Source organism: Mastigoproctus giganteus, chromosome 11 (genome assembly GCF_048544385.1).
Source record: "Mastigoproctus giganteus isolate SK-2022 chromosome 11, ASM4854438v1, whole genome shotgun sequence".
Classification (NCBI taxonomy): Eukaryota; Metazoa; Arthropoda; class Arachnida; order Uropygi; family Thelyphonidae; genus Mastigoproctus; species Mastigoproctus giganteus.
In genome coordinates, this window is record NC_143585.1 from 142,164,825 (window position 1) to 142,191,848 (window position 27,024).

The 27,024-nt window shown below is 37.5% G+C and overlaps 1 protein-coding gene across 1 annotated transcript in view; it reads right to left on the reverse strand.

The window, feature by feature from the left end:
• LOC150078484 (protein phosphatase inhibitor 2-like) overlaps positions 1 to 27,024 on the reverse strand; it is a 117,899-nt gene that overhangs the window by 6,998 nt on the left and 83,877 nt on the right. The window contains exon 3 of the mRNA XM_090384249.1: positions 26,080 to 26,198. Within this exon, the coding sequence (XP_090240375.1) occupies positions 26,080 to 26,198 (119 nt within the window). The remainder of the gene's footprint in view (positions 1 to 26,079; positions 26,199 to 27,024) is intronic.

A 27,024-nucleotide genomic window follows, 5' to 3' on the forward strand; every position in this document is an offset into this window, starting at 1 on the left:
TATGGGCAACTAGGATGACGGCTCATTCAAATGACAACCCCCACCAAGTGTATACTTTATTCGTGGGTTGTAATTTCCCAAGTGTAAGACCTTACATTTAGCAGCATTAAAACAAAGCTGCCCACTTCTCTGACCATGTCTGAAGTCTGTTCAAGGTTATCCTGAAGGAGCATTGCTTGGCATTGATCATTAACAACTCTGCCAATCTTTACATCATCTGCAAATTTTGACATCATGCCTTCTATGTCTTTTTTGTCAACGTCATTTATGAAAATGATCGCTAGATATAAAGTTAGTTACTAAGTTAGTTAAGTTTGATTTTCCCATAAAAAAGCAATGTTGTGTATCCTTCAGAATGTCATATTTATCTAAATATCCCTGGATTGCACTCTTAATCATTGGCTCTAAGATTTTTTCTACCAATGAAGTCAGACTTCATTGGTAGTGATACATTGGCACTTCTCCAATCCAAAGGAATCTCCACCAAGTCCAAAGATGCCCTAATAATCAACCTCAATGGTTCAATACACTTCCTCACACTCTCCATCAAAACTACAGAGTATATGCCATCAACTCTGGGAGCCTTACTTACCTTTATGCTCAAATGTTTTTATAAAAAACAATCATCTGTAATTACAACATCACTAATTTCATATGGCTCAGCCTCTTCTCAATATGAAGGATCTTTCATCAGTAAAGACCGATGCAAAGTACCTATTCAATTCATCCACAACCTCAGCTGGGTTATTTAAGACTATTCCACACTCAGTGGACAAGGGTACGATCTACTTAGCTTTCTTCTTTGTTGTAGTCACATACATGAAAAATTCCTTGTTCCCATTCATGGCTAAGAGAGCAAAGTAAACAAAAAAAAAAGTTACCTAGTGACTTGAAACTGACCCCCTGCGTGAACTTCAACAAAAATAAATGTAGATATACCACATCCTTGTCCAAAAATGTCAGCATTTAGTCTTCAAGCTATGAAAGCTTGAGGATCTTGCCCAAGAATGCTTTTAGGCTTAACTATTGCACACCATCAGGCATCTCTCATATTGGTCTTGTTATACTTCATAACTGGGTTGTCACTACTGCAAAACCAGGGTACCTACCCACCCACCAAAGAGAGGCCAATAATTCAAGAAACAGTGCCGTCTGGTTGGTGGTATCTGCCAAGAATAAGTAACATCAACCTTCTCCACTGGTGAAGTGCTACTTATTCAAGGTAGTGCAATACATGGCAATTCATTGTGAAGGTATTCACAATATGAGATGCAATTAAAAGGATGCCAATTTGTCTAATTTGGTAGGTGGCTAAGTATAAAAATGATGAAATTGCACTAAAACATAGGTTAATGAATATTGGCATTAAATCCCCCACCCCATACAAGCATGCACTCATAACTGTATTTATATCTATAGACGTAAGTGTGTTTATGTACCAATTTGCACTTTGTGTGAGAGAAAATCTCTCCACTGAGAGGAACTGAACTCAGATTTCTCCAAATGACTGTTGTTGTTATTTGGTTTTTAGGAGCATTAGCAACTAAGGCCATATTGCTCCGGGAATATGCGGTGGTCATTCCCTTGACCTTTCCGCATCCTCCGTATTTGGTGGTGACGGGCTCGAACCTGGTCTAATCAAGAAGCGTGTGCTACGCACTGCTCCTTCCCACCTAGCTACGGAGGCGACCCTCCAAATGACTGGCAGACAGCATACTGTGCCACTATGCTGCCACAGAGGGCTGAAACTATTATCAATTCAAGTAAACTTTCCTTATTAATATTTTAAAAAATACTACTTAAAAAATTCTGCTGGGTATTATAGAGAGCACTGCTTCTAGATATGACTTCTTAAAAAATTGTGTTAGTTATCATTTACTAACCAGAGATGTGATAAAAATACAAATATCTAGCACAAAACTTTTCTGGATTTTTAAAATATTTGCAGAGAACAACAGCAGCAGTTATTAAAGAAGAAAACTGTATCAAGTAAGAATACAAACTTAGTAATTAAAGCCAATCCCTTTTTTATGTGAGCAAAAGTTTATTATATTACATTAGTGTTGATAAATAACTGTATTTTCATATGTAAAAAAAAAGGGGGAACAACAGAGAGAAATTAAAAATAAAACATGAAATGACAAACCTTAATAGCACATTAAAATGACCCTAATCAAGTTGAAATGAAAGAAACATATTTGGTCATCAAAGCCGAGAAAAACATTTTATCACAAAATGATAATGTGTGTTAAATGCCAGAGATAAACTTTGAAAACTAACATAACTTACAGTATCAGGATAATGTGTGTAAAGGTCAGAGATAAACTTGTGAAAACTAGCATATTTCATAAATGCATTTCCAGTTCTGGAGTCCACCCAGTTAACTAATTCAGCCCTTCTGCTAAATATAGTTATTTGCTGGTATGGTCAAAAATGAAATACGAAATTAAAACCCTCCTTCGAATCCTCTTTTTTTTTTATATATATATATAATTATGCATATTTAAATATTTTTAAATTATAAAGATATATTTTTTAATTCTTTAATCTTGCAACTCCACATTTTTGGTAGTGGAAAGGCTTCTAACATGACAAAAAAAAAAAAAAATCCTCCTGAATTAACAAAAGGAGAAAAAATCGTTCAGTTCACAATTTATGTGAAACCTGCACACAATAATAATTAAAAGTGCTTGACATATTTAGAAAGAATCATGTAGCCATATATACATGTACACATTGTGTTTCAATTGAAAGGCAATGGGTTTATTTCCCTTATTTTCACATTTAGGCTATTTGTCATCTGGACCTTTTTAATCATATTTAGTTCAAATTTTTTGAATTAGATGTTAAAATTGGACTAATTATAAACATTTATATTTCACAATTTCCAAATTAAAATTTGCCTAATCAACTGTTTTTTCTTAACAGGAAAAGTTTTTCTCCATCCTCAGTTTAGTGTAGAATTGTTACTGGTATGCTTTTTGAAAATAAATTTAGACAGGTTTTATTTGACGAAAAAAAAAGAAAAAAGCCAAATAAAACAGTTGCATGCGATATTCACTCTTCAGCATGTCATTTAGCTGTGTAGAACAGCTGCTGCCTTACAAGCACAGTTATGATGAAACTATTCACACTACAACTAACTCATTTTTTACTTCTCTATTTTTTTCCCTATCTTCAAATAAAATCATTTTATTTTATTTTATATCAGTTTTGTTTTATTTTATTTTATTTTACTTAAAAAAAACGCCACTGTGTACTGATGTTTTTTTAGGGTAAACCAAACAATGGGAACAACTTTCCCATTAGGAAAAATCAGCTGGTCTTGAGGTCGTCACAAACATTCTCTTAGATATGCCAAACAAGCTGTACTTGCTACCTGGGAGTCTAAAACGCTGATGGAACTGATATTCAGGTGACACTCAAGTCAAGTGGACCCAATTTCGGCGAAGTCTGGACGGTCTGTGACAGCCAAATCCTCTGCTTGCACCTTCACAATGGTGGGACTGTTAGTAATCCTGGGTATAACCTCCATGCACAAGCACATGGTGGGTAACAATCCAGGTGTAAACCAACGTAAGCAGGGATCGAGGTGTGGCGCTCATATCACATGGAGGAATGCTGCCCCTCTGTGTTACCAGGCAGTACTAGGAGACAGATGACTCTCATCAATCGGTGTAATACCACCACTTTGCTTATTGGAGGCTTGAAGTGGTGGAACCCATGTTTAGTCTAGAGTTAAGTTCCGCTCAACCCTTTCCCATCTCTTCCATCATGCAGTATGATTGACGACTTTTGAGGTTATGATGAACATCATGGGGAGATCCAATCTTCCTTACATTTCGAAGGTACAGCTCTAAAACAGTGTTCGCAGGCCGACCGCTAGTTAGTACACCAAATCGAACCTGTTGGTAACTCTTTAGGAGGGATCTAGATCAGCTAGTGTATAATCCTGCTACCTTTACTCTGCCAGATAGTGACTGGAGGGACTCCGAGTAGTGTGTATGCGGGGGGGGGGGGATTGTCGAGGTCATGTTATGTCAAGAATCTGGGTATATTCTTGGTATGTCAAGGATGTGGGTATAGTCCATACGGTGTATACCATGCATATGCCATATCCAAAAATTTCATTACTTCATACAGCATGTCCCACCCACTTTTTCTTACTATTGAATATACCATGAATTGTCAAACTAATACAGTAAGCTTATCTGCAAAAAGATCTAAATCTCCCAAATACTTCCTAATTCATTTCACAAATATATGTGGTCTCAATTCTAATCTCAATGATGTCCATTTCCACTTGCAGTCTGCCAAACCCCATGTACTTTTTCTAACAGAATTTCAGTTATCAGTTGATTCAACTACTGCTCATCTCAGTTGCCCAAATTATTCACTGTATGATTTCTTTCGCCTCAAAGGCAGTGCATACTTGTGCATATGTCTGTTCTGATATTCCCTGTCAAAGAATTGGTAATTTGGAATCTCCTCTTTTCGATCTTCTCTGGCTTAAAATCTCTCTACCTCATTGTGTCAAATTCATCTGTTGTCTCTACCCGTTCTCTCAACTCCACTAATCACTTGGAGCTCTTTGACTTCCTCTCTTTGCAGCTTGACTTTCTCCAGTCCAACTTTCCAAACAGTGAGGTAATTTTCGTTGGTGATTTTAATGTTCACAACTCCAGCTGGCTTCTGTTTTCTAGTTGCACTGACCCAGCTGGTCGAGATGCTGAGACTTTTGCAACAATTACTAATGACCTTGCATAGATTGTTCATTTACCTACAAGAACAATCCTAACCATACAGCCAACATGCTTGATCTTTTTCTAACAAACAATCCTTCTAAGTACATGGTCAAAGTGAGTGGTCCTTTAGGCACCTCAGATCAAAACTTGGCAATTGTCTCTTCTCCAATGGAGTCTTTATCTCATGGCCCAACCTCATATTGTTTGGCATTACAAGAATGCAAAATGGGATGACCTGCGAGATTTCTTTTCCTTGGTCGGATTACTGTTTCAAAACTTCTGATGTCAATGTTTGCTCAGATCGTGTCAGTGAAATCATTCTTGTAGAAATGGAATCATTTATCCCACACTCCACTTTAAAATCTCGTCTTTTATCTAAACCTTGGTTTTCCAATAAATGTGCTAGGGCGTTCAAGAGAAGAACATTGCATATCGTAATTGGCTTGTTTCTAATTCTTCAGTTTCATTTTCTGCCTACACCAAAGCTCGCAACAATTGTAAAGCAGTTATTAATCAGCCCAAACTAGAGTTTGAGCATGCTAAGAGAAGAAAACTTGCTTCTTGCCCTAATGGTAGGTGAGCATTCTTGTCACTTGCCAAAGCTATTGGCAGCAACTTTTGCTCATCTCTGCTCCCACCTCTGTCCAAACCAGATGGTTCTGTTGTCACTTCAGCCAAGGATAAAGCTGACCTGCTAGCATTCAATGCCTCCTGTGGTCTTCTATCAAAAGGATGTCAGAAGGAATTTGACGAATCTTGATGCTAAGAAAGCTCCAGATCCTGATGGTATTTCTCCACTTGTTCTCAACACCTGTGCTCCTGAACGTACTCCTATTCTTTGCCTCCTTTTTTCACTTTTTTATTCCAAAGGTGTTTTTCCTTCTGCTTGAAAATTTGCTCATATCCAGCCAGTTCCTAAAAAGGGTGACAAATCCCTCCCATCCAATTATCATCCCACTGCAATTACTTGTACTCTTTCTAAAGTAATGGAGAAATCAATTAACTGCCAACTCTTAAACTATCTAGAAACCTTCCGTCTGATCAACGATTGCCAGTATGGAGTCCGTCAGTGTCGATCCACTGGGGATATTCTAGCTTATGTTACCCATTTATAGACTAATTCAATGGAAAAGTTCGGTGAAACACAAGCAGTTGCTCTTGAGATCTCAAAGGCTTTTGATCGTGTTTGGCATAAAGGTCTTCTAAACAAGCTTCCATCATATGGTTTGCCAACTGTTTTTTGTAATTGGTTATCCAGTTTTCTCTCTGATCGCTCACTGAGGGTGATGGTAGATGGCTCTCTGTCTTCTAACTTCTCCACTAATGCCGGTGTGCCCCCAAGGTTCAGTTATTTCCCCCACGCTTTTTCTCTTGTATATTAATGACCTTCTTCCATTGACTGGAAATCCTATCCATAGTTTTGCCGATGGTAACACATTGCATTCCACTTTCTATTTTGAGAAACCTTGCCCTGCTCAATCAGCTTCAACTTCTCGAAAATCTGCTACCAATTCTTTAAATGTCGATCTCCAGGTAATTCTCCAGTGGGGGAAAGACAACTTAGTTGATTTCAATCCTTCTAAAACTCAGTCTTGTCTTATATCTCGCAAAAAGGATTCTTCTGCTCCTATGCTTATCTTTGGTGACACTCCGATTTCTAGGCAAAATGATATATCTCTTTTGGGGATTATCCTGACTTCTAATCTCTCTTGGCACAAGCACATTACTAATATTGCTTCCTCTGCATCTAAAAAACTTGGTTTTCTCTCTCAGTGTTACTTTTCTTCCAAACAGCTGTTCACTCTGTATAAATCGCAAATCTGCCCTACCATGGAATATTGTTCCCACATGGGCGGTGCCCCCAAAACCTCTCTCAGGCTTCTTGATTCTGTTCAGAAGAGGGCAGTTAGGTTAATTAATGATTCATCTCTAACAGAGTCTCTCCACTCATTGTCTCATAGATGTACTGTTTCTGCTGCATGCCTCTTCTACAGATATTTCCATGGGCACTGTTCTTCTGAATTGGCTTCTATAATTCCCGCTCTCTTTTTCAAAACAGCCCGAACATGTGCCGCCACCAGCCAACATCCATTTAGTGTCCAATTTCAAACTCACAGAACCAACTTTTCATCTTCCTCGTTTATTCATTCAACTGCTGTTTTCTGGAACAACTTTCCTTCATACATATTTCCTGAAAATTACAGTCTACAAAAGTTCAAGTCCAATGTCAACAAATATCTTCTTTCGTCTTCTCAACCTCCAACCCAAGCATTGCACTAAGTACTATAGGTTTTAATACCTCTCGTGTTTGGGGTTTACATAAAAAAAAAAAAAAAAAAAATTCTAATTTAGATCTTAATGGTAATAACTGGTCTCCTTTAACCGTCAAATTCAAAAATTTCAGCCAAACCATAACAAAGAGGTCCAGATGACAAATGGTTTAAACCTAAATATAAGTGACTAAGATCCTTTTAATTGAAACACCCTGCATATATTCTATAAGAAGCATCATTCAGTTTTATTTCAAGTGAAAATGCAAAGGAATGATTACCTAAAAAAAAATAACCAAGTGAAAATATCTTAGTTAATTTGATTTTCACATAAAAAGCAAGCATTTATCTCATGTGAAATCATCTACAACAAAGGGACTCAACCAAGTACATATATGAATCATGGATCAAGTTAATAATTTGAAGTTCAAGAAGGTTCCTCTGAAACTACTATTGCTATAATATCCACAATTAACTCAATAAAGCAAATAATCGATAAATCCGTAAGTCACTATTTTTTCTTTTCTTTTTTTTTTTTTTAAATAATGAATGACCAAGAAAATTTCATTCAAGGAATACACACATTTGCATTGGCCAAAATGACATTAGGAGAGCTATACCACACATTCTTCAGATTTTCATGGCACTGAAAATTTCACTATCAAGAGTTTGTCAAGGCTGCTTCACAATCAATAAGGACGCCTACAAATAGTGTTGATGAAGACCAATTTTCCATTGGTGTAATGTAGCAGTGATGAAGAGAGAGTTGGTGTAACCTAAAAGAAGCGAATGAACAGACTTGCATTATGTCGCTGTTTAATCAGTATACCTTCTGTTTCATGTATGCATTTTTATATTTGCATTTCAAAAAATTCTAGTAAAAACACTGAAATTAAACATGAGGTTTTTAATGAAATATCTATTTTTTCTCATAATTTTTAATTATGTGAACCAATGGTACATTTACACAGAAGTTACACTAGTTGTGCACCCGGAGCCCCCAAAAAAGTTGAAATATACATCCCAATACACAAAATTTTGTAACAGTAAAGGCCAGTAAAGTACAGTGCCTTAGGATTCCAAATGATTTAAATGCACTAATGATGTGAACTATTTATTCTAAAGAGAAATTCCATTATCTGAATCAAAAACCATTTGGATATTATGAACTGCATGCAACTGTATCTGTAAGCAAAAAGTAGAATAATAACAATATGGATGATGCTGACTATGCTCAAAATCTTACTGAAAGGAGAATGATGGAAGGGGGAGGAAGATCTGAATATCAATTTCAAAATGCTGTATTTGAAAATACAGCTTGTGCCAATAACTGTTGAAACAAATAAGTTTTTACTCAATTCAATATTTAATATGTTAATAAGAATAAAACTAATCGAAAAAAGAAATTTATGCATGGAGAAATTCCAAAATATCTTCCTGTTTTCAGAAATTTGCAATAATTCCATAAGAGATCCAAAGGTTATTTAGATAATCTGACTTAAGGAGTTTCTTTCAAGTCAAAATAGTTTGATGCACTCCATACGATCCGCAAAGAGCAATGCTTGAAAAGGTGATAACTGCTACCTATATAGAAGTATAAGAAACAAACAAATTCAAACAATAAAACGGAATGTTAAATAAAAATAGTAAATAAATATAGCAAAAATAAATAAGCACCACTCCACACCAAACTGATAGGCAAATTCAGACACCCATTAAGAAGAATGGACTGGGGAAGAATTGTGAATTAGTAGTATTGGCAAATGATGCAAGGAAGCAATCTTATACAGCCATAAAAAAAAAAAAAAAAAAAAAAAAAACAATACTGTAAATAAAAAAACAGAAGCCACTATCACCTCACCCATCCAACCCCTCTAATAATATGCCTATCCACTTCCACAAACCCAAATGGTAGTTTGTTCTAACAATCAATTACTCTCTGACTGAAACAAAATTTGCGCACACGTATCCTACAGGCATCCCTTTTCGATTTACATCCACTTGTTTGTGTGTTGTCTGAGAAATGCAAGAATATTTGTTGAACACGTTGGCATTAATGACCTTAAGAGTAAGAGATCTGCAGATTTACTTGCTGGAAAAAACTCGCGAGTTAGGGTTAAATTTCAAAGTGTCTGCAATTCTGCCCAGACACAATAGGGGGGAGTATATGATGAGAGTCTTGAGAAAGAGACTGTGCAAGGCTCACGGGGTAAAATTTTTTTTCAATGTGGTCTGTGCTTACCAACAGGAGAGACTGCTTCTACAGGCATGGGATACACTTAAACAGAAAGGGTGCAAGAATATTTGCTGATGCTACTGAGACAGTATTAGGTGGGTCGAAAAACTGATAATTGGGGGGATTCACAGACTAAAAGATTAACGGCAGCCACAGGTAGAGGCAAAAGTGATTCCTGCATTGCTTCTATTGTAATGAGTAGCAGCCTAGAGAGCAAGTTGCTGGGAACTTGCTCTTTAACCAGTGCCTCCATTAATTTTCCTGGAACAGAAGTTAAACTCACAGGTCTATAATTACTTGTGCCAGCCTTTGATCCTTCTTTGTGAATTGGGGTCATATCTGCACATCTCCAGTCTATGGGTACCTCCCCTGAGTCCAAACAAGCTCTCATAATTATGGCATGGCTAAGGGTTTGCTTACTTCCTTTGCTGCCTCCTTAATATAACTGGATAGATCCTATCCACCCCGGGTGCCTTTTTTATGTTTATCCTCAACAATTTCTCCTCCACTTTCCTCTCAGTTATTACAAAGTCATCTAGCTCACTGCCAGAGTTTACTTCACCTCTAGCATTCCCCTTCCTGAATAACTCCTCATTGTGTGAATGTAGATGCAAAATACTTGTTTAGTTTGTTAACCACCTGAGCAGGATCTTCAACGGTTGAACCATCAATATCCAGTGGATCAATCTGATTTATCCCTTTCCTTCTAGAGTTTACATAGGTAAAGAACTCTTTTCTGTTTTTCTTTGCATCCTTTGCCAAGGATTTCTCATAATTTGCCTTTGCCTGCCTAATCTCCTTTGTGACTTGGTTACAGACCAGCTTATATCTATCACAGGCTTCCATGTCACCCAATAATTTATATGTATTCCATGCATTTTTCTTCTCTGCCATATGTCTCATTAGTTCATCTGACGTCCATTTAGGCCTAAACCTTAACAATATTTCTTAGTTGGTATGTAAAGCCTAGTAGCTTCCAAGATAAGTTCTTTGAATGCTTCCCATTCTGAATTTGCTGTTGGTAACATCATCAGTTGGTCCCACTGTATAGAATTTAAATACTGTCCCAGACCACCGTAGTCGCCTTTACGAAAGCAAAAACCCTTCCCTTTACCCCTGATGGTAGTTACCTCTTTGAGTAAATCCCACTTCAGCACACTGTGATCACTGCCACCTAGTGGTTTCTTTATCTGCAGATTCTTAATACATGAATAATCACTACTGATAATCAGATCAAGAGTATTACTCCCTCTAGCTGCCACCAGAACACGCTGATGTAGAAAACAATCATCCAATAAATCGGCAAAGGTCTTGATAGTGTGTGAGTGACCAACCCACAAATTCTAGTCAATATCTGGGAAATTAAAATCCCCCATTATAAGACTCTGATTTACTGGCCCACTCTATTTCCCTGTACAGTTTATTATTATACTCATCAGAGTCATTAGGCCTACAGCACACTCCTACTCTCAATTTTGATCTCCCAATGCTTATGTCACACCAAACTGACTCGACACTGCACTGTCCAGCGATGTCGACTGGCTTCACTTCCTTGGATTTTATGTGTTTCTTAACTAATAACATAACCCCTCCTCCCTTCCTATCCTTTCTGTACACATTGTACTCCCCAAATTCTGCATTCCTTATATCTGTGTGACACCACGCCTCTGATATCCCAACAATATCTGCCTTTCATGTTTTGAGCAATACCTCAAATTCATCAAATTTATTTACCAAACTCCTAGCATTGGAATACATGCAAGTATACATGCACCTGTTCCTATTCTTAGCTACCCTAACACAACCCATGTGTTTACTTGTACTGCAATGATTCCCAGCAGTTTCTGAAATATCCTGCATCTTGTTTTCCAGGCTGCTGCTCATTCCAATAGAAGCAGTGCAAGAATCATTTTCACCTCTACCAGTGGCTACTGTTAATCTATTACTCCTTGTATCCCCCCCCAAGCTAGCAGTTTTCGGACCCACCTGACACTGCCTCGATGGCATCAGCAAATATTCTTGCACCCTTTCTATTTAAGTGTATCCCATCCCTGTAGAAGCAGTCTCTCCTGTTAACAAGTACAGACCAGGCTGAAAAAAATTCTACCCCTTGAGCCTTGCACAATCTTTCCAGGGCCGAATTGATCGACAAGGCTCTCATCATATACTCCCTCCTATCGTGTCTGGGCAGAATTGCAGACACTTTCAAATTCAACCCTAATTTACGGCTTTTTTTCAACAGTAACCTGTACTTGTTAAGTAATTCTGCCGGTCTCTTACTCTTAATATCATTAGTGCCAATGTGTACAACTATATCACCTTTTGTGCCCTTAAAAGATGATATCTGTTCTACAATGTCATCAACCTTTGCCCCTGACAGACATATCCTGGTCCTGGTCCTGTTCCACCTATCCTTTTTACAAAGCACGTTCCCTGTTTCCCTGACAATAGAGGCACCAACAACTACTAGTTCCTGTGGGACCAGTGCATTCTGCCTTGGGGGTTGCCGCTGTGTTGTGTGATGACCAAGTGCAAGCTCTGGCGTTGATGTGAGCAGCTGAGAGCTTGATGGGCCCCTCAATTTAGATCCTTCGAGGGCATCCACCCTGTCCTTCAAGCTCTCATATAGGCCCATAACAACGCTGAGTTGTCGCCTGATTTCCTTACACTCCTTACATCGCACACACACACACACACAGAAAGACATCCACCATGGCAATATCATGTCCCGTATCCAATTGCTCCACAAACATCAAGCAAGCAGTGCATTTTAAAAGGCTGTGATTCAGAGGACAACTGCCCCCCTCAGTTCTCCTCTGAGCCACAGCACTCCCATTAGCTTGAGCCTTTTGCTTTGCTGCTCTGGTCTGAGTCATGATTTTGATTTAATTTCAATAAAATTTCAATTTCAGTACAAAATTATAACCCTAAACTTGTATCCCAACACAGTTATAATGCTATATATATTTTTCAGTATCAAGTATTATCTACGATTTCCGTTTATATAAATTCCGTATCAAGTTATGTATTAATTAATTATGTTACGTTTGTAATCTAAGTCGTTATATGTATTTAGTTAAAAAGTACAATTTAATTGACAATGAAGTTTAACAAGATTAATAGATTTTACTGATTAATTGACAATATTATATTATATACTATACTATGCTATACTAATTTACGCTATCTAGTTCGGGATATAACGTTGTATCGTAATAACAATGGCGGCAAGTTACAAATGGTAAATCTACGGACACTTAAGTATTAATTAACTTCCAAATCTAGCTGTCTCAATTCAGAATAAACTAAGGATCCTGACTATGCCTATAAGCTACTGATAGAAAATAATTTAATATAACAATTGGTCAATAAAGTGGCTAAATATGGCTAAAAAACTTCTCATTCAGCGGAGCTGCAACTTGTAGCACATGGATTTGATACTCTTACCGATACTAAGTAATACCTACAAAATCTCTATCTAAGTTAAACTTTAAACTAAGTATCGTAACTAGGAATATAAAGCTACTCTAGAAAATAAGTTAATATGCCAATTTAAGCTAATAAAACAGAAAAAAACCTCTCTATTCCAGGGGGAGTAAAAACTTTGCCTGTACAAGGCTACTCTCATTCTCAAATTATATATATATATATATATATATATATATATACACACACATATATATATACAGGGTGTTTCAGTTAAACGTTTCAGAACTTCTAAGAGGGGTAGGGTACATCCTGACAACTCGAAATCATATAGCAATGTGGGGTCGGAAATGCTTTCCTGAAGGGGTGTTGTACACAGAAGCACCATAAAGAAAAGAGACCGTAAGTGAGAAATCGTTTTAATAATACATGAAAAGAAGCAAAAGGTACATGGATTAAAGTAAGTGTTCGAAGTTTCTTCCACGGGCTAAAATGCACGCCTCACATCTCCGACGCATGGACATCCGAACATTCTGGAATACTCCAGACGAATTTCGAATTTCTTTGGCAGCTACTGCGATTCTTGCAACCAGCTCCTCAGCATTGTCAACAGGGGTGTCATAAACTAGCGATTTCATATGACCCCAGAAATAAAAATCAAGACATGATAGGTCGGGTGACCGAGCAGGCCAACGCACAGGACCACCACGTCCGATCCACTGTTGACCAAATGTGACATCCAGGTAGTTACGAACATCTCTGCTATTATGGGCAGGGGCTCCATCGTGTTGGAACCACATTGTCTGTTGCGTCGATGCAGAAATCTGTTCATCTCTCAAAAGTTGTGGCAATACTTGCTGCAGAAAGATCAAGTAGATAGGTCCGGTTAGACAACACGGTAACAGGTAAGGTCCGATGAGGTGATCTCCCATAATACCGGCCCATACATTGACCGAAAATCGAATCTGTGCTGCACGACGTCGTATTGCATGCGGGTTCTCGACCGCCCAGATATGGTCGTTATGCGTGTTGAAAATTCCTTCCCTTGTGAAGGATGCCTCATCGGAAAACAACACTTCAGCAGGAAAAAGGGGATTTGTAGCACATTTTCCAAGGTACCACTGTACGAAAGCAATACGAGGTGCATAATCCTCCGGTTGCTGTGTCTGGACACGCTGCACGTGAAACGGATGCATGTCTTGTTCTCGGAGAATCCTCCAGATGCTGGAATGAGAAACCCCGACTGCGTTTGCTAGACTTCGTGTACTCATTCTTGGATTCCCCTGTACATGCTGCAGCACATTCTGTTCGACGGCTGGAGTCCGTGCTGTTCTTACCCTGTCCCTGTCAGCTCTTTCAAATGAACCTCTCTCAGCTAACCTCTGGTGCAGTCTTGCAAAGAAATTATGACTGGGAATACGCCTCGTCGGATATCGTTCCGCGTACAAACGCTGTGCGGCTGGCCCACTACAATTTGCAGCCCCGTACGCCAAATGCATATCGGCTAACTCTGCGTTCGTGTAATAATTCATCCTACTAACTTGGCATTCTTGTTCAAGAAATTTGAAATTCGCCTGGAGTATTCCAGAATGTTCGGATGTCCATGCGTCGGAGATGTGAGGCGTGCATTGTAGCCCGTGGAAGAAACTTCGAACACTTACTTTAATCCATGTACCTTTTGCTTCTTTTCATGTATTATTAAAACGATTTCTCACTTACGGTCTCTTTTCTTTATGGTGCTTCTGTGTACAACACCGCTTCAGGAAAGCATTTCCGACCCCACATTGCTATATGATTTCGAGTTGTCAGGATGTACCCTACCCCTCTTAGAAGTTCTGAAACGTTTAACTGAAACACCCTGTATATATATATATATGTATATATATATATATACACACATATATATATATATATACACACATATATATATATATATATATATATATATATATATATATATATATATATATAATAATTTTATTCTTTTTATATAGAGGTATTAAGTAAACATCAATTATAGACCACCAAAAAATTAAAAAGATACTGTACACTGTTTTATAATGAAATTAAAATAAAAAATTAAAAATAATAATAAGTTTAAGTAACTTAAACTCAAATTACGTGGCACCCCTGGAATGTTGTTGCGGCACCCCGGTTGAAAACCACTGCATCACACTGTCAACCTAACTTCTGAAACACTGTCAACCTAACTTCTGTCCACACTGAATTATTAATAGAGGTTCAAATAGTACTGAAGCACTTAAAAACCACATATTGTTTGAGAACAATAATATACTGTGATTCATTAAGTGTAATACAAGCCATACAAACCACAAACAATATATCCCATCACTGGGTGGGATATATTGCCCAACTGTCTTGGGCAAAGGAATAAAATGAACTGCAAAATCAACAAGAAAAACAAGAAATATTTTTGTGCTGGGACACAAAGGAATAAAGTGAAACGAAGAAGCTGACAGAACTGCAAAATCAACAGCCTCCAGAAACAATCTTTCCCAGTTCCATATAAACCAATCATTCAAAACTTCTCTCTAACACGATGGCAAGAAATCTTTTTGAATTTCTCCTCTAGACACAGATTCGGAGTGGAATTCACTGAACTGATTTCAGTAGCTAGGGTTGTTTCATTGAAACTGAGATTTCAGTTTGATCCTGGTTTGCATGTTAGATCGTCATCTAAGACATCATCTGCATCATCAAGTGCAAGTCATCATCTAATATGTGTCACAGTACATCATCATCTAACCAGTGATGCCTCCATCTGCATGTTAATTGTCATCTAGTGTCATCTGCACAGTACATCGTCATCTAATATGTGTTAAATACGTTTATGTGTTAAATCTAATAAGTGATGTCATCTATGGAGTAGGCGGGGTAGGGTAGTTAATTGTCATCTAATGTGTGTGTCACCTGCTCAGTACATCGTCATCTAATAAGTGATGCCTCCATCTGCATGTTAATCGTCATCGAATGAAGATTAATATGCAGATGGAGGCGTATTTTATCTACACATTAATTGTTATCTAATGTGTGTCATTTTCACAGTACATCGTCATCTAATAACCAGCAAAAGATTAACCAGATCGGACATTACACACAGATGTAAAGTGGCTGAGTCGGAGTAAGTTTCTACAGAGATTTCGAAATTTGCTGAATGAAATTAAAAAATTTGTTGATCAAAGGGGAGATGATTATCAGCTACAAGATACGGAGTGATTGTGTGATCTGGCTTTTTTGGCAGATTTTACCAGTAAATTAAGTGATTTGAATTTGGAATTACAAGGGAAAAATAAAAATGTGAGTGACATGATTAGTAGTATTTCTGCATATAAATATCTTTTGGCAATGGCTAAGGATCTCAAAGAAAAAAAATTCGACCATTTTGCAGATATGCAAGATCATTTGCAAAAATATCCTGTTTTTGTATTTAATAGTGAGAAATATGTTTCTGAAATTGAGAATGTTGTGGATGATTTTGAAACCAGAATCAGTAATTTTAAAACAATTGAAAACATTGTTCAATATATTTCTTATCCATTTAATGTCCACTTAGATATGAAACAAATTGCAGAAAAAAATCGCTGCGATTTTTCACATGGAGAAAACATTACTTGAACATGAAATTATTATATTGCGAAACGATATCTTCCTAAAAGCTTGATCACCAGAAGACTTTTTGAAATATGTTTGCAGAAAAAAGTACACCCAAATGTAAAAAAATGCAGTGAACTGTTTGTTCCACATATCTATATGAATCGGCCTTTTTGTATTTGAAACAGAGACAAAGAATCACTGTGTTCTTATGGACTTGCATACAGAAGATTTTTTAAGGTTGGCCTTAACACAATATATCCCCGATTTTGAAAGCTTGGCAGATGACATGAAGACACAAATTTCAAATAAATTAAAATTTTAAATACGTGTGAATTTAAAATAAGAATTCTGAGTTGTATTGAATTTTAAAATTTATAAACAACATTTTTCAATATGTGTTGATTAACTTTTTTAAGGCACATTTTGAAGGAAAAAAGTAGATCGCATCACAAATTAAGTTGGTCATCCGTGGTTTATAGATTTATTATAATTTATTATAACAGTCTACATTATTATAATAATGTAGACTGTTTCTCTGGTATGCATTCAATTAAAACCCATTATAATTATACCTCAATCAGCACAGTTTCACATAACATGGAATAGTTTCGGTACCAATTATCAGTGCTATGAGGGGTATTGTTGTATAAATTTTTTTGATAATTATCAGTATTTCGAAATATTATTATTAAAATAAATGACCATGGATTTGTGGTTGAAAAAAGGAACTTTAAAATGGGAAGAAAAGTATTTCCAGTAGTGCAACTGTGGTCGATGAAAACGAACACAATACTGTGACACTTCAAAGCGAGGATGAACAATCACAGTCTTTTGTTCCCCAAAAATCAGAGGTGAAAAAACAAGAACCAACCAATAAAAGACCAAAACGAAAATATGACACTTATTTGAATTTTGGCCTTACGTGTTGGAAATAAAGATGATACTGATGCACAGTGTGTCTTTTTATTAAAATATTACCCGAATTCCATACTTTAAAAGGCTGTTGCATTTCACCAACACTTTTCAAAATTTATATCGACATCTGCCAAAGATCCTGGTCAGAAAAAATGCAATAAAATGGGATTGTCGATTAATAAGAACACCTATATTCACAGTTTACTTTTTGCAGATGATCAGGTGGTGAGAGTAAAAGACTTAGAAGATGCAGACTATGCATGTTGTCAATTTTTTTTTTTTTTTTTTTTTTTTGTGAAAACCACAAACACGAGAGGTATTAGAACCTATAGTACTTAGTACCGTGCTTGGGTTGGAGGTTGAGAAGATGAAAGCAGATATTTGTTGATATTAGACTTCAACGTCTGTAGACTGTAATTTTCAGGCAATACGTACGGCAGTTGAATGAATAAACTAGGATGATGAAAAGTTGGTTCTGTGAGTTTGAAGTTGGACAGTAAATGGATGTTGGCTGGTGGCGGGATGTGTTCGGACTGTTTTGAAAGAGAGAGCGGGAATTATAGAAGCCAATTCAGAAGAACAGTGCCCATGGAAATATCTGCAGAAAAGGCATGCAGCAGAAATAGTACGTCTATGAGAGAGCGAGTGGAGAAACTCTGTTAGAGAGGAGTCATTAATTAACCTAACTGCCCTCTTCTGAATGGAATCTAGATGCCTGAGAGAGGTTTTGGGGACGCCGTCCCAGATGTGGGAACAATATTCCATAGTAGGGCAGATTTGTGATTTGTACAGAGTGAACAGCTGTTTGGAAGAAAAGTAACACCGAGGATGAAAGAGAAAACCAAGTTTTTTAGATGCAGAGGAAGCAATATTTGTAATGTGCTTGTGCCAAGAGAGAGAGAGATTTGAAGTCAGGGTAATCCCCAAAAGAGATATATCACTTTGCCAAGAAATCGGAGTGTCACCAAAGATAAGCATAGGAGCAGAAGAATCCTTTTTGTGAAATATAAGAAAAGACTGAGTTTTAGAAGGATTGAAATCAACTAAGTTGTATTTGCCCCACTCTGCAATTTAAGAAATTGGTAGCGGATATTCGAGAAGTTGAAGCTGATTAAGCAGGGCAAGGTTTCTCAAAATGGAAAGTGGAATGCAATGTGCTACAATCAGCAAAACTATGGATAGGATTACCAGTGGATGGAAGGTCATTAATATACAAGTGGAAAAGAGTGGGTGAAAGAACTGAACCTTGGGGGACACCAACATTAGTGGAGAAGTTAGAAGACAGAGAGCCATCTACCATCAACCTCAGTGAGCAAGCAGAGAAAAAACTGGATAACCAATTACAAAAAACAGTTGGCAAACCTTAAGATGGAAGCTTGTTTAGAAGACCTTTATGCCAAACACGATCGAAAGCCTTTGAGATGTCAAGAGCAACTGCGTGTTTCATCAAACTTTTCCATTGAATTTGTCCATAAATGAGTAACATAAGCCAGAATATCACCAGTGGATCGACACTGACAGAATCCATACTGGTGATAATTGATCAGACGGAAGGTTTCTACGTAGTTTAAGGGTTGGCGGTTAATTGATTTCTCCATTACTTTAGAAAGAGTAGAAGTAATTGCAATAGGATGATAATTGGATGTGAGGGATTTGTCACCCTTTTTAGGAATGTTTGGATATGAGCAAATTTCCAAGCAGAAGGAAAAACACTGTTGGAATAAGAAAGTGAAAATAGGCGGCAAAGAACAGGAGCACAGGTTTTGAGAACAAGTGGAGAAACACCATCAGGACCTGGAGCTTTCCTTGCATCAAGATTCAACAAAATCCTTCTGATATCCTTTTGATGGAATACCACAGGAGGCATTGAATGGAGCATGTTGGGAATGGTGGGAGGTGTTTTACCAAGATCATTAATACACGAGTTGGAAGAAAAATGGGGTGCTAGCAGGTCAGCTTTATGCTTGGCTGGAGTGACAACAGAACCATCTGGTTTTAACAGAGGTGGGAGCAGAGATGGGCAAAAGTTGCGGCCAATAGCTTTGGCAAGAGACCAGAATGCTCGGCTACCATTAAGCCAAGAAGCAAGTTTTCTACTCTTAGTCTGTTCAAAATCTAGACCTCCCAAAATTAAAATCTTTGGACTGATTAATAACTGCTTTACAATTGTTGCGAGCTTTGGTGTAGGCAGAAAATGAAACTAGCCAATTACGATATGTAACGTTCTTCTCTTGAACAGCCTTAGCACACTTATTGGAAAACCAAGTTTTAGATAAAGGATGAGATTTTAAAGTGGAGTGTGGAATAAAGGATTCCATTCCTACAAGAATAATTTCACTGACACGATCTGAGCAAACGTTGACATCAAAAGTTTTGAAACAGTAATCCAACCAAGGAAAAGAAATCTCGCAGGTCATCCCATTTTGCATTCTTGTAATGCCAGACAATACGAGGTTGGGAATAGCCATGAGATAAAGGCTCCATTGGAGAAGAGAGAATCACCAAGTTGTGATCTGTGGTGCCTAAAGGACCACTCACTTCGACCGTGTACGTAGAACTGTTGTTCTACGTACACAGATTGTTCATTTACTTACAAGATCAAGCGTGTTGGCTATATGGTTAGGATTGTCCAGTATTCTTGTAAGTAAATGAACAATCTGTGCAAGGTCATTAGTAATTGCAAAAGCCTCAGCATATTGACCAGCTGGTTCGGTGTGACTAGAAAATGGAAGCCAGCTGGAGTTGTGAACATTAAAATCACCAAGGAAAATTACCTCTGTTAGGAAAGTTGGACTGGAGAAAGTCAAGTTGCAAAGAGAGAAAGTCAAAGATCTCCAAGTGATTAGTGGAGTTGGGAGAGCGGTAGAGACAGATGAATTTGAACAATGAGGTTGAGACATTTTAAGCCAGAGAAGATCGAAAAGAGGAGATTCCAAACTACCAAGTCTCTGACAGGGAACATCGGAATGGACATATGCACAAGTTGAGGTGAAAGGAATCATACAGCGAATAATTTAGGCAACTGAGATGAGCAGTAGTTGAATCAACCGATAACTGAGATTCTATCAGAAAAAGTACATGGAGTTTTGCAGACTGCAAGCGGAAATGGACATCATTGAGATTAGAATTGCGACCACGTATATTTTTGAAACGAACTAGAAAGTGTTTGGGAGGTTTAGATCTTTTCGCACATAAGCTTGCTCTATTAGTTTGACAATTCATGGTGTATTCAATAGTAAGAAAAAGTGTAGGGGGGGAGACATGATGTATGAAATAATGAAATTTTTGGATATGGCGTACACATGGTAAGAATATACCCAGATCCTTGACATAACGTGGCCTCGACAATGCCCCCGCATACACACTACTCAGATTCCCTCCAGTCACTATCTGGCAGAGTAGAGGTAGCAAGATTATACACTAGCTGATCTAGATGCCTCCTAAAGAGTTACCAACAGGTTCGATTCGGTGTACTAACTGGCGGCCGGCCTGCGAACACTGTTTTAGAGCTGTACCCTCGAAATGTAAGTAAGATTGGATCTTGCCAGGATGTTCATCATAACCTCAAAAGTCATCAGTCATACTGCATGATGGAAGAGGTGGAGAAGGGTTGACCGGAACTTAGCTCTGGAGACTAAACATGGGTTCCACCACTTCAAGCCCACAATAAGCAAAGTAGTGGTATTGCCTGGTAACACAGAAGGGCAGCATTCCACTATGTGGTGTGGGTTCCACACCTCAACTCCTGCTTACATTGGTTCACACCTGGGTGGTCACCCACAGTGTGCTTGTGCATGGAGGTTATACCCAGGATTACTAACAGTCCCACCATCGTGAAGGTGCAAGCAGAGGATCTGGCTCTCAAGACCATCCAGACTTCACCGAAATTGGGTCCACTTGACTTGAATGTCACTCGAATATCAGTTTCATCAGCGTTTTAGATTCCCAGGTAGCAAGTACAGCTGACATATCTGAGAGAATGTCTGTGACAACCTCAATGACTAATGTTTGAGGAATATAAACAATGGGGTCTAAAAATAAATTTTAGCAAGACTGAAATGTTGTCTTCAGGATCAGGACACATTCTAAATATTGCAGGTTTTAAAATCAAACAAGTTCATAAATTCAAATATTTGGAATCAATCTTAACAAAGTGATGGATCATCCCAAGCAGAGATCAATAAGAGAATTGCAGACGGCAGAAAGGCTATCGGCATGTTAAATTCTGTTCTATGGAGCAGAAATATCCTAAATAAAACAAAAAGAAACTTATATTTCAAATTATTGTACAAAGTCTTCTATTGTATGGACCAGAAACCTGGACGTTGAATAGGCAAGTGGAAAACAAATTGCTCTCCACAGAAATGGATTTTTGGAGACGCTCAGCAAGAACTTCTAGAAGAGACAGAAAATGGAAGTGAAAAAGAATATTATTGACACTATCAAAGAAAAGTGTTTAACATAGTATAGACATGTAAAACAGATGCAAGAAACCAGATATCCAAAGGCTATCCTGGAATGGAAATTCCTTGGAAGGAGAAGAGGAAGACCTAGGAGGACATGGATGGATGGCGTATGGAGTGCATGACAGCCCAAGGCTTAACCGACCAAGGCACCAGAAAAAATTCCTACCAAAAAATAACTCGTAGGCTGAGGAAACCCATTGTAAATGGAAACACTCCTCTTGAAGAAGAAGATAAAATAGAAGCTTTCAAAAAGAAACTCAATCTTTGGACAGCTGAATTTGAGAGTAATAATATTGAAATGTTCACACATTTTTCTGATTTTTTAAATAACATTGACATTTTACAATTTAAGGATATCGTTGCCACCTACCTAACAATGCTAATTAAGAATTTTTCCTAACAATTTAATGCATATCCAGAAAAAGAAAAAAAAGAAAAAAAAAGAAGTTGTATTGGATTCGTGATCCCTTTGCTTTTGAAATTTCTTCATGTCCCGAAACTACCATTCAGCAAAAGGAAGATCTCATCGACCTGTCGCTGTGAAGCATTATATGCTCATTTCAAAACTACAGGTCTGGAGGCCTCATTTTAGGAAGGATGTAGAGTTGCTTGAGCATGTACAGAGAAGGGCAACAAGATTGGTGAGGGAAACAAAGGGACTGCTCCTACCAAGAAATGATTAAGCTCTGCAAATTTCAGCGTCTGGAGACTAGGCACTTGCGAGGTGATCCGACTGAGGTGTATAAGGCCTTGAATGGGTTGGGCAAGCTGAATGCTGATGGGATTACTCTTGCACAGACTATGCACATGGCAGGGTATAAATTCAAATTGAGGAAAGACAGTTGTAGAATAGATGTGGGGAAATTTGCCTTTAGCCAGAAGGTGGTTAATTGTTGGAACAAACTTCCATCTGTCATTGTGGAAGTTGATAGCTTAAATAAATTCAAGGAGGAACTGGACAAACTTTTAGAGAGAATGGTTGTGTGAAATTGTTGGTTTTTTTTTGCTTTCTTGCATCATGTGATGCAAGAAACAAATAACTATTACTAATACTATTTACAACTTGTGAAAAATTTTGGCTCTCTCTTCGAGACAAGTATCCAGAATTATAGAAAATGGCAAAACAAACATTGCTACCTTTCGGGTCTATATATTTATGTGCGGTTAGCTTCTCAAAATTAACAGCCATAAAAACAAAACGGCATTCCAGACTTGATCCAGAAGATGACATGAGATAAGCAATTTCAAATATGGATCAAATATTATCTGTTATCCAAGCTCATCCTTCTCATTAATTGTTTTGTTTTGCAATCTTAATTGAAGAATAAGAATTTGATTTGTTGTTTTTGCTGTATTCAATTAAAATATTAAACAATTATTTTAATGTGTACTAGGGGGCTTCGTCCCCTGCTCGTTGCACTCACTTCTTTTGATAAAATAAAACAAAATACCTATAGAAGCTTTCAACACTGTGTGCGTGTCTCTTCCTAAGATATGAATACATAAATATGTTACTTATAAAATTCAAGAATGGTACTGCGTGGTCATGCTAAATAAAAAAAAAGCACGTGCGCGAGGTTTGTCTAGCATGAACACGCTAAAACAGAAGCTTGTTTTACCGCATCCCTCTTCTCCCATTGGCTGAATAAATATCACTAAGAGGAAAATTATTTTAATGTATAGAAAGATATTAAAATGGAAACAATTTTTTATTTCTTTTTTGGTAGTCAAATAAAATTTTCTACTACATAATTTATAAAATGCTATTTTTCCTCGCTAAAAATCTGGTCATCTTACCTCGGGTTTTAAATTGAAGGTTCACGTTAATTTTTTATTTAATACAGGGGGTCGCGAGCGAAATAAGTTTGTGCATCACTGATCTGGTGGACTCTCTAGCACCTGTCCCGTGAATACACTTTAGAGCTATTCCTTCAAAAATGTAAATAAGACTGGATCTAATCATGATATTCATCATACCTCAAAAGACATTAATGATACTGCATGATGGAACAGATGAGGGAGTTGCTGGAGCTTTGCTCCGGAGATGGCTAAACATGGGTTCCACCACTTCAAGCCTCCAATAAGCAAAGTGATGATATTGCACCAGTTGAGAGTCACCTACCACTAGTGTTGCCTGGTAAAACAGAGGGGATGCATTCATCCGTGTGGCATGGGTACCACCAGTATGCTAGCTGCCGTATTTCAAGACTTTCTAATGTGGGCTATACCCAGGGTCACAAACAGCCCCACTATTGTGAAGGTTTAAGCAGAAGATTTGGCTGTCACAGACTGACCAGACTTTGCTGAAATTAGGTTCGCTTGAATTGAGCGTCACACAAATATCAGTTTCAACAGTGTTTTAGACTCCCAGGTAGCAAGTCCAGGTAGCAAGCTGGACTTGCTACCTGGGAGCAAGTCCAGCTTGGCATACCTGAGAGAATGTCTGTGACAGCCTCAAGAACCAAACACAATGCTACTAAGGCTATGAAGCAAAGTACTGTGGATGGTATATTGCCACATTTTTCTTTTTTGTAGCCATCCTACTTTGTTGCTCCTCTGGATTTTCTATTCTTTTAGCTTTCCTCTCTTTTATCTTTCCCTGTATCTGTGGGTTGGGGCGAACATCTAACTGATATACTATGAATCTGCAGTTACTAAAAAGTAGATGATGCTTGCCTCCATGGGGAAGAAACAGAAACCAGATGATAGCAGTTTCTGCGGTCATCTGCATTAAGAGGGCAATCATTAAACTTGAACAACATAACACGAAACCATGCAACAGCATGTGGACACCACATGATGCTGATTGGCTTTACTAAATACGGGACCAACACACATTATACATCACAAGTTTGCAGGTACGTGCCCGAATAGCCTAGACAGAATAAATGAGTAAAGGTCTATAAACTATGTGTACTATCTGCAAACTGTGTATGTAAACTATATGTACTCTTTGACCAGTCAACTATTTTTTAGAATGAAAATCTGAGTTTCCAGGGGAAGGGAGTCATGAAACAGTAGGCTATTTTGGCAGGTGCTCACAAGCTGGATGTAGGAAACAATTACCACATAGTTTATTTCGATTTTAGCAAAGCATTTGACTCAGTCCCTCGTGAGGTTACTGTATAAGATGGAAACTTGTTGAGATTACTGGAAAGATTCTAACATGAATTGCTGGGTGGCTTCAGGGCAGACAGTTATGATTAATGGATATTGTTCAGTTTAGTATAATGTCAGTAGCGGGATCTCCCAAGGATTGGTTCTTGGGCCATTGTTATTTCTCAATTTCAAAATAAGAAATAACAATGTCAAAATTTGAAGACAACATAAAGATTGGTATATTCATTAACAATCAGTGCCAAGCAGCGTTTCTTCGAGATGACTCGAACAGACTTCACGAATGGTCAGTAAAGTGGCAGCTATATTTTTATGAACTTCATAAATCCCAGATTTATGAAGTTCAGAAAACTTTATAAATCTGGGATTAATGAAGTTTTCTGAACAGTGTAAAGAGGCAGCCTGGAAAGCCCATGGTGTTCTATCGATGATTTATGGAACGTTATCCTGTAGAGATAGGGAGGTCATAATCCTACTGTATAAAGCAGTTGTAAGACTGCATTTGGAATACCGTGTTCAAGTATGGAGACCTTGTTTGGAAAAAAAAAAAAAAAAGACATTGAGCTATCTGAAAGGGTCCAAAGACAGACAACTTGAATGGTGAGATCAGCAAAAGGATGACTGTACAAGGAAAGACTCCAATTATGTGGGCTACAGAGCTTGGCAACCAGGCAATTCCGAGGTGACCTGATTATGGTTTATAAGGCTCTGAGAGGGATAAGTAAAATGCTGAAAGTGGAATTTTTACTGTTATAAAGAATTCTAGAACTAGGGTCATAAATTAAAATTCTGTAATTTGATAATGTTGGGGGTTTAGATTAGATTGTAAGAAGTTTTCTTTTAGCCAGCAAGTTGTTGATTGCTGGAACAAGTTACCTTTTCAGGTAGTTGAGGCTGATAGTTTAAACAAATTCAAAGTTCAACTGGATAGGTACCTATGTGAGGGGGGGGAGAGCACATAATTTGTATTTTCTTATCTACTCGACTCAGTCCCTCATGAGGTACTGGGTCAATTAGATAAGAAAATACAAATAGCTGAGTGGCTTCAGGGCAGAGAGTTTCTTATCTACTTGGTTTTTTTGGCTACTGCAGTAAAAGGCTGGGGTTCCTTGCACTATTTGGTGAATATTATTGATATTTCTAACACTTCTGCTTTAGTCTAACTCAAGTCACAATGAGAAAACTGAGTGGTTTTGATAAACATATTTTCACTTTTGTAAGTAAAGTATGACTGAATCAAGATAATGAAAGATGGGCAAATAAATAATTTATAATTTGAAAAACAATACCTCGTTCTTCTTCAGTTTCTTCTTCTTCTTCTTCTTCTTCTTCTTCTTCATCCTCCTCTTCAGATTCACTTCCAGATTCAGCTATAGCTTTGGGTGGTTGGTTTGAACTTAGACTAATTCTTAGAAATAGAATAGAAAAGGTTGTTATTTTATGCAAAGCATTAGTAAGATGCTGTATAATTTCTACGACCTCAAGTAGAAATTCTTACTTAAATTCAATTAAGTTTTATTTAAATGCTAATGAACTTAAACTAATGATAAGTTAAATTGGTGATATATTATTTTTTAAAGATAAACTTATGCAAGCATCAGTGTGGTCAAGAGCACGAGTGCAGTAGCAACACACTCTTTGAGTGGACCAGAGTTCAAGCCTGTGACTGCTAAATACGATTAACATTTGTATTGATTGATTTGTGGTCGTGCTGGAGTATAAACAAGATTTTTTTTTTTTTTTTAAATTAATAGATGAAATGATTTATCCTCTTTCTTTTAGAGTTTATATAAGTAAAGAAATCCTTGCTGTTTTTCTTAGCATCCTTTGCCAAATATTTCTCGTAATCTGCCTTTGCCTGCCTAACCTCCTTTGTGACTTGATTACAGAATAGCCTATATATATATATATCATAGGCTTCTGTGTCGCCTGATAATTTATATGCATCCCATGCATATTTCTTCTCTGCCACGAGTCTCATTAGTTCATTTGACAACCATTTAGGCCTAAACCTTGAACAATATTTCTTAATAGGTATGAAACGTTTATTAGCTTCCACTATTAATTCCTTGACTGCTTCCCACTTAGAATTTGCTGTTGGTAACATCATCAGTTGGTCCTACTGTACAGAATTTAAAAACTGTTTGAGACCACTGTAGTCACCTTTACGGAAGCAAAAACCCCTTCCTTCCTTTACCCCTGATGGTAATTATATGGTGGAGGGGTTTATGCTT